Consider the following 13020-nt stretch of genomic DNA (forward strand, 5'->3'; position numbering starts at 1 on the left):
GTCCTGTGGTACGGTATAGGCGAACAGATATTTTGGAGCACAAGTTTTCATGATCATCATCTCTGACAAAGCAGGTCTTTGCCCACAAAAGCTTATGCTCCAAAATACCTTAGTCTGTAAGGCGCCGCAGGACTTCTTGTTTCTGAAGATACAGACTAACTGGGCTACCCCTCTGATACTTGTCAGAATGGAAACTGCAATCAGCGGCCACTCGCGGGGAGGCAGGAAAGGACTCCCTCCCTTCCGCCCCAATCAGAGACACGGCAGACCAAACAACCCCTCTCCTTGTCTGCCCACTACTCTGTTCGTAGCGGGCAGGGAGGGCCGACCCTCTTTACGGCCCTGTAAACTTCTCCCTCCTCCAGCAGCAGGGCCCTGCGAAGAGACTCGCTATTCAGGGTATAAGCTGGAGCCGGCAGGGGCTCCGCGCCTGGGCGATTTCCCACGTGAGCTGCCGTGGGTGACCCTGTCCCCCGCCCCCGTGGGAGCCAGTCAGAGGAAACCTTCTGGGCTGTGGTCCCCGAACCGGGTACGACCCAGCGGGGTGGGGGAGGGGCCGTGGATAGTGGAAGGCCCGATCCTGCAGGGCGCAGAGCGAGGGCCTGGGGGCTGAGAGCCCGGTCCCTGATTGCTCGCAGCGGCTGCGAGAGGTCTCACCCCGGAGACTTGGGGGACAGCCGGCCAGCGGCTGCGCGTCCCGCCCGAGAGGCACCTCGGAGGCAGCGAGCCCCAGCGCCCCACGGGCGCGAAGCGGGGCAGGTGGGATGCCCCCGCAGCACCCCGGCTCCTGCAGCGGCAGCTCCCCCCGCAGGGAGGCAGGGAGGGTGGGGATGGCGCTGACGCAATGACTGCTGCAGTCCCGGGGAGAGCTGCGGAGCTGCCCGGGCGAGCGGAGAGCGCGCTCCGGCGAGCGGGGGCAGAGAGCGCGGCGGCCCAGTGGCTGGGGCTCCTCCAGCCGGGCCGCCCGGCCCCTCCCGCCACGCTGCGCGCTGCTGCTGCCGTTGCTGCCCGCCCGCAGGTGAATTGAAAGTCGTCGGCGGAGGTGTGGGGGGGAGGGAGAAAGGACACGCGCTTGCTGCAGCCTTGGCACCGGCGGGCCGAGTGCGCAGCCCGGCCGCAAGCAGCAGGGCGCTCCCCCCTCTGCCGGTGCGCGCCCGCGCCCGCGCCCGCGCCCCCTGGAGCGGCGCCCCAGAGCCGGGGCATGTGTGCAGCGCGGGGACCTCCGCTGGCCAGAGTGCAGCCGCCGCCCGCCCAGCGCCTCGCCAGAGCGGCAGGGGGAGGCAGTGGAGAGCAGCCAAGTAAGTAGCACCGAAACTTTGCGCTTGGCTCCTCTCCCGGGCCGGGCCGGGGCGGGGCACAGCACAGGGGTGAGGAAGGGCATCGCCCCGGGGAGCGCCGTGTGCGGAGGGGGGCCCTGCCCCGGCCTCAGCAGCCGGGGTAGCTCCCGGGGCAGTGACCTTGCGGCCGGGGCCGAGCGAGCCCAGCAAGGGTGTCTCCCCAGCAGAGCTCGGTGCCGGGTGTGTGGGAGTCGTGCGGGCTAGCGGGGGCTTGAACGTGGGTCTCGCTGGCGGGATGGCAGCGCCTGTCTGCATCTTAGCCGCGCGGTTCAGGTGACCAAACTTCTGAAGGGAAAACTCCTACGCCCGCGTACACTCGCTAGGTGGCTGCTCTGCAGCGAGCGCTGCTGCTTGCCCCACGATCGGGCTGGGGGCTAGGGCAGTCTGCTTTAGCCACATGACTTCTCCGGCTGGCTCCCTGCCTGAGGGAGGAAATCAGTGCGTGGCTGGAAATGTAGCTTCCCTGGTAACCAGGCTTTCCGAGAAAGACTTAATTAGTTATCCATGAGAATTGAAAACGATTTAGACATTGTGGTCAGGCTTAGCTCAGGCTGTTTCTTAGAACTGAGTAGTTTGGCTACTTTTTACATGCAAGCAAGCCTAAATGGCCTTCCTCATTTGTAGAGTGACAGTGGTAGCCCTGTTAGTCTGTATTCTAACAAAACAAACCAGCAGTCCTGTACCACTTTAAAGACTAACAAAATAATTTATTAGATGATGACCTTTTTGCAACAGACCTGCTTCTTCAGATCTACTAGGGATCTGCAGAAGTGGGTCTGCCCCACCAAAGCTCATCACCTAATAAATTAATTTGTTCGTCTTTAAAGTCGTACATGACTGTTTGAGCCACAGTAATATACTTTTACAAAGGAGACAATCTTATGCTGCAAAATTGACAATTTTCCGACTCCTGATGAAGAAGAAGGTTGCATTGCACCCATTGGCCATTATTGGAAGGCTTGGTACTCATAACTTTTGCATTTTATAAAATAGCTTTTTTTTATTAATTTTGAAATACAGAGGAGTTCTCAAAATATCAAGAAAGGCTTTTTTCACTAACCCCAGGATCTGATGGTCACAAGGCTTGACTAAATTGTTGTTTGGTATTTAGTTTTTTGAGTGAAAAGGTTTCCAGGTAGTAAGCAGCTATACGATGTATAGTGAGCCCATGTATGATGGTTGTCTCTCTCTATAGGCAGACTAACTTGGCTACCCCTCTGATCTATAGACAGAGTCCATTCTACTACTAACATGTAACTGAATCTTCTGCTACTCCCATTAAAGTTTTGCCATTAACATGAATGAACGCAGAATTGGGCCCTTCCATGTGTGGCACAATTTAGTTATGGTTCATAGTTGGGGGGAATGGTAGTGATATATACTTTTAAAGTTTACTTTTCATAATAAATTTCACACTCTACTTTGTCTTCGTATGCATGCTTGCATTTAAAGACTCATCTTTAGTTGCTTGTACTTTTCCCATTGTAGTTAAAAATGTTTATACTCAAAAATATTATTTGTTTTGAATGCAGTATAAAACCACTTCATATTATGCAAATTAATTACTGGATGGTTACTATCCTATCTAAGGACATGCAAGAGGTTCACTATTCCTCATCTCAGATGCGCTTAATATTCCTATTTTCATTAGCAAAAGTGCAGTGTGAATAATAGTCAAAATAAAAACACTGCACAATATGAAACATCTAGGGACAAGAATCAAAACCACATTATTGGTAATTTTTCTGACTTCATGAACAATGTAAAATAAGGTACGGTGACTGTTATTCTACCACACAGAATGGAGTATTAGCTTTGTTCTCTGGTGAAACTATGTCTTCAAGAGCCACATTTTTATATCCAGTAACAGCAACGAAGGGTCCTGTGGCACCTTATAGACTAACAGAAAAGTTTTGAGCATGAGCTTTTGTGAGCACAGACTCACTTCATCAGATGCATCTGATGAAGTGAGCCTGTGCTCGCGAAAGCTCATGCTCAAAACTTTTCTGTTAGTCTGTAAGGTGCCACAGGACCCTTCGTTGCTGTTACGGATCCAGACTAACATGGCTTCCCCTCTGATACTTGATTTTTATATCCAGTGACCAAGCTAGGGAACGCTTTAGCTTAATATATAACATTTTTTTTTAAAATTCAGAGTTTACCAAGAAGATAGAACTTAATTAAAATAATTACATATTTAGCTCACCTTCATTTTTTTTTCTCCTTTGAACAGTTGTGGTCTTCACAAGCATTCCTAATTTAGGCCCTGATCTTGCAAAGACTTGTATGGATGTACAACTGTGTTTTTGAAATTAGTTTTGTTGTATCTGTGCTTACATGATTAAGCACCTGTTTAAGGCTCTTCAGGATAGGGACATGTTGGGTCTGATCTTGCATTCTCTGCATACCAGAACTATGGAAATGCATGGTCAGAAAGTTTGTGTATGTTTTGTTAGATCATTGTTAAAGCTCCTGGTTTTCAGCCAAACTTTACCAGCAAAGTGTTGTCAATTACAGGAGTAGGCTTACCTCTGAATATTTTTAATGCCTCTGTGCCTGAAAATATTAACCTGACTTTGCAGTGCAGATGAATTATTTAAAAACTGTTTTGCTAATTTTCTGTACGTTAAACTGGCAACATGTTCTAGACTATTTCAAATTATTATCCAGACTGCCGTCAAGAAAAAGTAGTAGCGTACTTCGGAGATTTTAGAATTTTTTCAGTTTTCCAGCAAAAGTCAGTGGACCTTTGCCCTTATGTATGCGATGTATTTTACTTTATCTTTTCTTTTTATAGCATGTCTTTTTCTGCTTTTACTGTGTCCCTCATCTGAAATCATACTGTTCTGTTTATGATTTTATAATGTCACTGTTGTGTCACTGGCATGACTAATTATGATGTAAGGATTAAGCAGTAGGAGCAGATGGCTTCAGGAAGAATAAGATTATCTATTTTCATGCAAATACTCTTGAACAATTAAAGAAAACTTAATATAGGACATAATTAGAATTGTTTTTATGTGGAACAATTTCATTTATTTTAGCGTGAATTTAGTGTTTGTGGGAAGTCCCATTTTGCCTGCCCTGGAGACTAGTTTTCTGTCTACATAACAGGCATAGAATGGGCAATGGCATTGCTGGAGTCAGGGGAATACCTAGAATGCTCTTAATGGTGCATGAGCATTGGCAAACATACTCTGCTGGAAGCTACCTCTCTCCTCTGCTGAGTACCTAATGAGGCCTCCGGCTGCAAGAAAAGAGGACAGTACGCTATCCCTGTTGTGAAAAAGCGGTATGATTCAGTTGGCTAAGCATGTCATTGTGACCAAGTGGTTCCTGCTTCTATTTCAGACCCTGAGTCTAGTTGTATGTGGTTAATTTACCACCTTTCTTCTTATTTATGGTACGTTTGGACCCCAGTTTTCTGGGCACTGTATGCACACACAAGGCTGTTGTGGGTTTAACTACATTAAAGATTGTGAAATACTTTGAGAGCTTCTGGTGACAAACACAATATAAAATAATAATTTATTGTAATATAAACATAAAAAGAGTGCTTGTTTTGAGGATTGTACTGTCTAGGTCAGGGATCAGCAACCCTTCCAAAGCTGAGTGCCAGAATTTGGCCTTTAGACCTCTATCTATGGTTCTGAGTGCTGGTGGTACTTTTAAAGTCACTCATAGCCCTACTTACAGCAGCGTCCTTAATGAATAAATTAAAATGCAGCGCTTTACCATTTATGTGGTGGTTGGTCTTTTATTAATCCATAGGTGGGATGGTTTTGAGCAAGCTCCCGGCTGCATGGGGAAAGAGGGGTGGGGCTGAGCTCCTGCCTGGTAAGCTGATGAAACTCTGCTCACGTGCCACTCTTGGCACACATGTCAGGGGGTTGCTGATCCTGGGTCTAGGTTGATTATTCCTGTTCTAAAACAGGGATAAAAATTGCATATTTGATAATTATGTTGATTAGTTAATTTCTAAAACATTATATAATTTTTAAATTAGTGATGGGGAAGACAGGGAGGAGACAACAGAATACAGGAAGGAAGTGGTACCAAGAGAGGACAATACCACCAACAAAAGATGCAGGGGAACCAGAACAAATGGGGAGAAAGGACCTAGAGCAAATGTATTGGAGGAAGAGGCCAGTGGAATGGAACACATGCTTGAGAAGGAAGGAAAGGAGAGGTTGCTTTTTGAAGGAAGAAGAAAGAGAGGAGGACAGAATGTTTTATTTGACTTAGTAGGCGTAAATTAGAATAATATGGGATAGAAATGTACAGCATACGTCAGAGATAATAGGGGAGAAGAGACTAAGGAAGAAAAATGTAGGTTAATAATTTAAGATAGTTTGATTTGTGCTGTTATATTGTGGATTTCTCTATGAGGTATCCTTTATTTTTGCAGATGTTGGAAAAGGAAATAAGATGACTATGATGAGCAACTCTTTTTGTTAACTATTTCTAGATAATATGAATTCTGTGGTTAAAAAGTTGGAAAAAAAGAAAGTAAAGTTTACGAAAATTGTGGAAAAATTGTAAGATGGAAGATGTTTAGAACACAGCTCTGGTTGTCAGTTCCGTACTGCAACCATTGACTCTGGTGATATTCCAAGGATGATAGAATAGCTGTCTTTAATGTACAATGAGTGAGTTAACTGGTTTTTGGGGTGAAAGATCATCTGCTGATTCTCCTTAATGCAGGTTCTGCGAACAGTTCTGTGTTCTTGATGGACATAGGATTTCAAGAATGGGGATGGAAATCATATTACAAACCCACCACAAATTTCTAACTGCAGCTCTGGTGAGAGAATAGTTCCTTCTCTGCTAAGACTATTCATGAGGTAGATAGCCTTACCTGTTTCCTGGAAACTGAACTGAAATCATCCAAGTCATTTCACCCCAACTTTGAAAGTCATGAGATAGTACTGTTTTCACTTACTGACTGTGTGAGATGAATTTAAATCCTTGACCTAGAGAGGAAAGCCTCTTTAACCCATTATAGTCCTTTAAGCCATCCACTCTCTTTAAACAGAAAATTTTCAGTTTTCCAAGAGGCATCAGCGATTCTTTATGATGAAAAGTAATTGCCTTTTCTTAAATGTGTTGTACTTTAATGCAAAGAAGTGGTGGTCTGATGTCTTCAGTAACTGGGAACGTACCTGTAACTGAACAAAAGTTGATATCTTTGCCCTTGATGCTGTAAAGATTTACAAATGTGTTTAGGCATATATGCAAGTCTTTGCAGGATCTGGGTCTTAGGGCTCAATTTACTGGAAGAGTTATCCTCTTTTTGGGTAGAGTTATACTAATTTTAATATTTAATAGTTCCCAAGACTGCAGATACAACCACTATATCAACAATATTCTGTTGTTCAAGACCTCTTACAGGTTGAACCTCACTAATCTGGAATTCTCTCATCCATCAACACCTGTAATCTGGCATGTTATTAGTTAGCTGGATGATCACTTATCATGGCTGTGGCCAAATTTTCTGTGGTCCCATTAAGTTTGTTTATAGATATCAGTCCTGGCTCTCAGTGTTCTGTGTAGTTGTTTGGCTGTAATTTATATCTAAAGGTCCTCTGAGAGCCCAGTAAGCAGTGGAAGTGTTGGTAATGTTCGAGAAAATATTCATCTCCTGCCATCTGGCAAATTCTCTCATCCGGCACGGGTCAGATCCTGAGGGTGCTGAACGAGAGAGGTTCAACCTGTACTATACAATATATGGTGTAACTCCATTTTCTAATTACAACATATTGGACTTGGCATTAACTGTTCTTCCAGTTGTTTTTCTGGTAATTTCAAATATGGTGAGCATGAGAGGGATAAGGAATTATATGTATTCACAATGTTACATATGGATATAAGGCTGTGTATTGCAGTGTGATCACCTTTTTTTGATTGGAGCATTGGAGCACTAGTACTGTTGAATTAAGTGAACGTATTAAAGAGAGTATCATGATGACAGTGGGGTAAAGCTTGAGGCTTGGTATTGTGTGGTGTATGAATATTGCTTAAATTTGTGATTTCTTTAGTTTTTAGCGTTGGGAGGATAGATGTAAAAACATGTTAACAATTTTGATACTGACAAAGGCTTGTGGGTTTTATGATGTTGGAATGTACAGGAGTTCATGCAAATTTTGTTACCAGGACCTGTGTATGTTTGGAAACTGCAATACATTAAATGGTCACACGGTTTATCCTTTCAGTGAGATCCCAAAATCTGTAGTGTATAAATGTATGCAAGTTGATCTTTTCCTGCCACTTTTCCTCTCCTCACCTTGTCAGCCCATTTCTTTGCCTTTGGCATTTCTGGGGCTTCTGTTTCACCACATAGGGGAGCTGAGCAGCAGGGCTGACAGCCATCGTGGGCCCTGGGGCAAGGTGGGAGTGGGGCTCAGCTCTGTGCCCTGGAAGGGACAGGAATAAAGGTGGAAAGGAAGGGGCCTATGACAGTCAGCCCTTAGTGCCACCAGGACTGTGGCTCTGTCCCCGCCTAGACACATGTGGAGTGGTGGAGCAGCACTGTGTTGCACTTCAAAGGGACCCAGCGCTCCAGCCAGTGCTGCTGCCAAAATAGCAGTGGTCAGAGTGCCAGGCCGCTTTGAAGTACTGGACTGCAAGGCAGCTGTTCCCTTTGCCAGCCCGTTTGTGGGCCTGAGCTCAGTGAGTTTCTTGGGTCTGTTTCCCTGCTTCTGCCATTTAAATGACAGTGCAAGAAGACAGCTGGAGGGGAATTCTTTCTGAAGGAGGAAAGCAAAAATGAACTCATCTGGGCCAGTGGCTGTTCTGTCATTGGAAGGCACACACACAGAAGTGAAGGACTTTTGCTGGGTTTACATACTCTGCATGGCATCCACCATTTCTCACCTCAAACCTTATAAGTATGAAACCCTTCTCTTGCTGTGGATAGTTTTGGCTAGTGCAGAACACAAGCCCCTCACTCTGCAGAGCTCATACACTGATCTCGTGTGGCTCAGGAGGTTTGCACACTAGTGTTCCATGCAAGTCCTCCTTTCCGTAGACAGTATTACAGCCCTTCCAACCGTTACGCTGGTGCATGCTCAGCCTTCCTGTTTCCATGGTGGACATGTAGTTCAGACAGTTTTCTCTTCTGTGGAAGTCCTGAGCCAGAGAACAGAGGTATTCCTCTGCTATAGTGCAAATAAATAAAATGTCTTAAGTTATTTTTCAATCTGTGATTCAGTTTTAGAATCTCAATAACATTGAAGGTTATTGAATAAGTTAATGCATGATTAACATTGGCACGTAATCCCCTATTTGCTCCAGAATTCACTGGAGTTGTGTTGCATAAATCAAGGGCCTGGTTGCATAATTTAGGTCTAATGTGCAGAACAATACAAGACCTTATTTATAATTATATCCTTATTAGTTACTGTAGAAATTAATGAATTGTGCACAGCATCTGGGTCTGACAGTGCTCTTAAAAGTGAAGTGCAAGTTTTATCACTGAAGCGGAAACAGAACTGACCCCTATTCAAGTATGTTGAAATTTGGCATTATGCTGTCATAATTTGTTGACAAAACATCTAAATTTCTGCAGTTTTTCTGAGACCACAGAAAACAAGTAGGTTGTCAAGCTAAGATTAAATGTAATATAGTATCACTTCAGGAAGTGATGTGCCTTCTTTTGGAAGGGTTATGTTCTGCATGGCAAGAGAATGTACTCTTATTTAATGGGTTTTGCCCCTCTCTAACTAACATTCACCTGATATGGTTATTACTTTGTAATTTACTGGATGCTGAGAAAGGTCATGCAGAATTAGCAATCACATTGTGTCAGAATCAGTAGAGGTAGATTATACATATACTTTACTCCAGTTGTATATGATTACTGTTTTGGTTATAGCTGTTTATTGCAGGTATAGTGTATGTGTGCATGGGGAATTGGTTTGTTTAGGAAAAAAAGCTATAGTTTAATATACAATAGTTACATTATAGTTTTTTATATTATATTTTAATCATGGAAATGCAATGCTGGAAGAAACCTCAATGGTCAAGTCCCTGCACTGGGACAGGATCAACTAAACCCATACCTAGACAATCCCTGAGAGATGTTTCTCCAACCAGTTCTTAAAACCCTCCAGTGTTGGGGATTCCACAACTTCCCTTGAAGGCCTGTTCCAGAGTGTAATTACCCTTTGTGGCAGGGCCAGGGTGAAGGAAGCCCAAACAAGCAGAAGGGCCTGCAGGGCAATCACAGGCAGCTGGGTGGGAGATGGCTCAGCCTAATTAAAGCCAGCTGGCCCCAATGACTGGGCCAATAAGAGGCCTTTAAAACCCTTTGGGGGCAGGGGAGGGGGGAGAGAGAGAGAGGGGGGGAAAAAAAAAGAAGGAAAAAAAAAAAAAACCAAACAGGTTTGAGTGGAGCAGAGGAGAGCAGCAGGAACACCAGAGGTTACAGAGGGAGAGTGGGAGCCTCTACAAGATCAAGAGTGAGGACCTGTGACTGCTACGGCCTGGAGAAGGTACCAGGGGGAATCGTCTGGGGAAGTGGCCCATGGAGGAGAGCTGCTGTGCCAAGGGCTAAGGGAGTCAGCTTCTCCCACTGCCAGCTGCACAGGGTCCCTGGGCTGGAACCCGGCACAAGTGGGTGGGGGCTGGGTTCCCCCCAGACCACCGCTCGCCACAGCGAGGGCAACAGGGCCCTTAAGGGGTCCTAATGGACTGACCAGAGGACACAGACCCAGGAATTGGACTGACTTTGTCACACCTTGTAGTTAGAAAATTCCTCCTAATAGTGAACCTAACTCTCCCTGGCTATAGATTCAGCCCATTGCTTCTTGTCCTGCTTTCAGTGGACGTGGAAAACCATTGATCACTATTTTGGGTAGGCTGTATTAAAAATATAGGCTGCATCTACACTAGCATTTGGTTTTGAAATTTTATTTTGAAAAGAGGCTTAATTTCTAGAGATGTCACAGAGCATCTACATGCACAATGGCCTCTTTCAAAATTATTTTTGGTAGAACAGGCATGCATTTCAAAATCAGTCTTCCTACCTGATGTCAGCTCATTGCCAGGGTGAGCCAGCCTCCCTGCCCAGTTCCCCTTCCCACTTGGCCCCCCCCAATCCCCCGCTCAGGCAGTGGCAATACCCCGTCCCCGGCCCAATCTCCATGTAATCCCAGCCCCGATGGGGCCCCCAGACCCAGGGTGGCAAGGGCCTCACACCCACCCAGTGTCACGGCCTTCCAGCCCATGGATGAGTAGTCTCTCCCTTGCCCATGGGCCCCCCCTCCAAGTTGCTTGCCCCCCCGTTGCATTTAATTCTCCCCCGTTTGCCCCTGTAGGTAGTCCCCTGTTAGAATTAACATACACCTGTTTAGTGTTGTTGATTATTTACATGGTCAGTTTAATGCAGTTTTTTGGGTTAAGATAACTGTAAGTAAAGAGTTTATTTTTGTGCACCCAGTGTCCTTTGTGCTTTTGGGAGTAGTGGTGTGGGAGTGGGCAGCAGTGCGGGGTGGGTGTGGGCTGGAGGGTGCCTGAGGGAGGGTCACTGGGGCTCCTGTTCAAAGGCCTCCCTAACCCTAACCCCATCTCTGTGTGTCTAGTGGCATGGGAACGTGCCCAGCTGCTCATAGCTAGGGCCAGCCTCTGCAGCCCATCCCTGCATGAACCGCTCATGCTCGCTCTTCATAATAAGCGCACGGCAAGCTGCAACCACTCTGGGGACACTGGGGAGGCAAACGTATAGGTGTGTCTGCAGACACCGAAAGCGCCCCTTCAGGTGCCGAAAAGCCAGCTCTGCAGTACCAGGGCATGGTTTAGGTACTTGTTAAAAACGTCTTGGCTGCGGGTGATGTGTCCCATGTAGGGCTGCATCAGCCATGGCTGCCGGGGGTGGGTGGCATTGTGATGGCTCCCATGGGGAGCTCCTGAACAGGGACATAGGTGTCCTCCTCCATTCGGTGCCACAGCCAGGAGTTCCGGAAGACCCGGGCGTCGTGGGCTCGTCTGGGTCAGCCACACAGATGTCAGTGAAGTGGTGCTTAGCGTCCATGAGGGCCTGCAGCGAGAGGTACCCTTCTGACTTGTGTATTGCCCCGTGCTGTGGTCCAGGGTCCAGATCACAATATGGGCTCCGTTGAGGGTGCCAAAGCAGTTTGGGAACCCAAGGGCTGAAAATCCTGCCGTGGCAGTGTCGAGATCCCCAACCCAGACGGCCCTCTACAGTCGCACATGGTTGATCACCTGGACCACCTGCGTATGAGGAAGGGCATCAACAATTAGGCACCACAAATTGAGCCTGCAAGGTGGGGTGCCCCCCTAGTCCCCCATGCACCAGCCTGGTACCCTGCAGGGGACCCTCAGCCCAGGAACCCACTCCTCCCTCACCAGGGTGGGCTCTGAGACTGCAGCCTGACTTACCTCCAGGAGGACGGCCTCAAGAGTAGTCTTGCCCACCCCGAATTGGTGTCTGACCAAACGGTGGCTGTCTGGGGTGGCCAGCTTCCACAATGCAATGGCTACTTTTTTCTCAAGAGGGAGCGCAGGTCACATGCAGGTGTCCTCATGCTGCAGGGCGGGTGAGAGCCAGGGGCTCAGCTCCATCAAAGTCTGCTTGGACATCCTGAAGATTTGGAGCCACTTTTTGTTGCCCCCACTCATTCACCAGCCGCCTGTCACACCAGTCTCTGCTGCTGGGGTACCTCCAGAGGCTCCAGAGGGGATGAGGAATGGGGAGCTAAGAGTGCCCTGTGGCGAGTGCCTGCAGGACCCCGCTGGGAGGGGTCATGGGCTGGAGGGCCTCCACAAGGGCCAGGATGACTGAGGCCAGCTGAGCCCTGGGGTCAGGGGGGCATGTCTGCGTTGGGCAGCTACCGGGGCTCCATAATACAGGTGGCTGCATTGAGGCCTTTGATCCAGTCACAGAGTCTGCACTGCTGTCTGCAGCTAAGGAGCCCTCTGCATATGCAGGTTGGGTGTGTTTGGGAGGGGACCTTTAAGGGAATGGCTGGCTGCAAGCCCTGGAAGGACTTGTCAGCCGTGCAACCATGTTGGTGGCATTTCCTGGCTTGCTCTTTCAAAAGGGCACATGTTTCTGTCTGGATGCTCCCTTTCGAAAGAATGAGATGATCTTTGTGCATGTAGATGCAGTCTGTCGAAATCCTGTCTTTTGACCCCCAAATTTCAAAATGCTGTTTTTCAAAATTTGAGGGCAGTATAGACATAGCCATAATAGCTTATTGCTGTTAAAGAGTTTGCTTTGTTTAGATCAATTATAATATAGTATTACAATACCATTGTGTAACAAGTTGGAGAGGTCCCTCAAGAGTTATGAATTATTTGCATTCATTTTAACAAAAGCTCTGGTGGTGGTGAGGCCATTAGGAGCAGCTGTCTCTGGAAAATTCATATATGGTGGCAAGGTCAACAAAGAGGCCTAACTGGGTAAAACCTGTATGTTTTCCCCAGTCTGCGTTTGCCAATATGTTAAGGTCCTGACCAGATCTTTCAAGAGGATGCAAAAATCAGCAGTGGCCAAGAACAGCAAATATAAATAGCTGATATGGAGCTAAAGTTCAGCTATTATGTAGCAGGTAGTTATGTAAAGGCCATTGCCATACTTCTGAGACTTGGGTAGAGTCAGGCTTCTCATTTAGCACAGTTAATGTTCATGCAAAACAACAAAATTGAGACTATGGTTTTGTGG

General features: G+C 46.9%; 1 protein-coding gene across 7 annotated transcripts in view; it reads left to right on the forward strand.

Moving 5' to 3' along the window:
* The first annotated feature begins 861 nt into the window (after window positions 1-861).
* KIAA1217 (KIAA1217 ortholog) overlaps window positions 862-13020 on the forward strand; it is a 508293-nt gene continuing 496134 nt past the window's right edge. For 4 of the 7 annotated variants that reach the window (XM_074984878.1, XM_074984874.1, XM_074984873.1 and 1 more), the window contains exon 1: window positions 865-1298. In XM_074984878.1, coding sequence (XP_074840979.1) covers window positions 1202-1298 — 97 coding nt within the window. In that variant the 5' untranslated portion in view covers window positions 865-1201. Of the gene's footprint in view, window positions 1299-13020 lie in introns of all 7 variants that reach the window. The other 3 variants (XM_074984884.1, XM_074984872.1, XM_074984875.1) reach the window with 3 other exon arrangements.

The sequence above is a fragment of the Carettochelys insculpta genome, chromosome 2 (genome assembly GCF_033958435.1).
Source record: "Carettochelys insculpta isolate YL-2023 chromosome 2, ASM3395843v1, whole genome shotgun sequence".
Taxonomy (NCBI): domain Eukaryota; kingdom Metazoa; phylum Chordata; order Testudines; family Carettochelyidae; genus Carettochelys; species Carettochelys insculpta.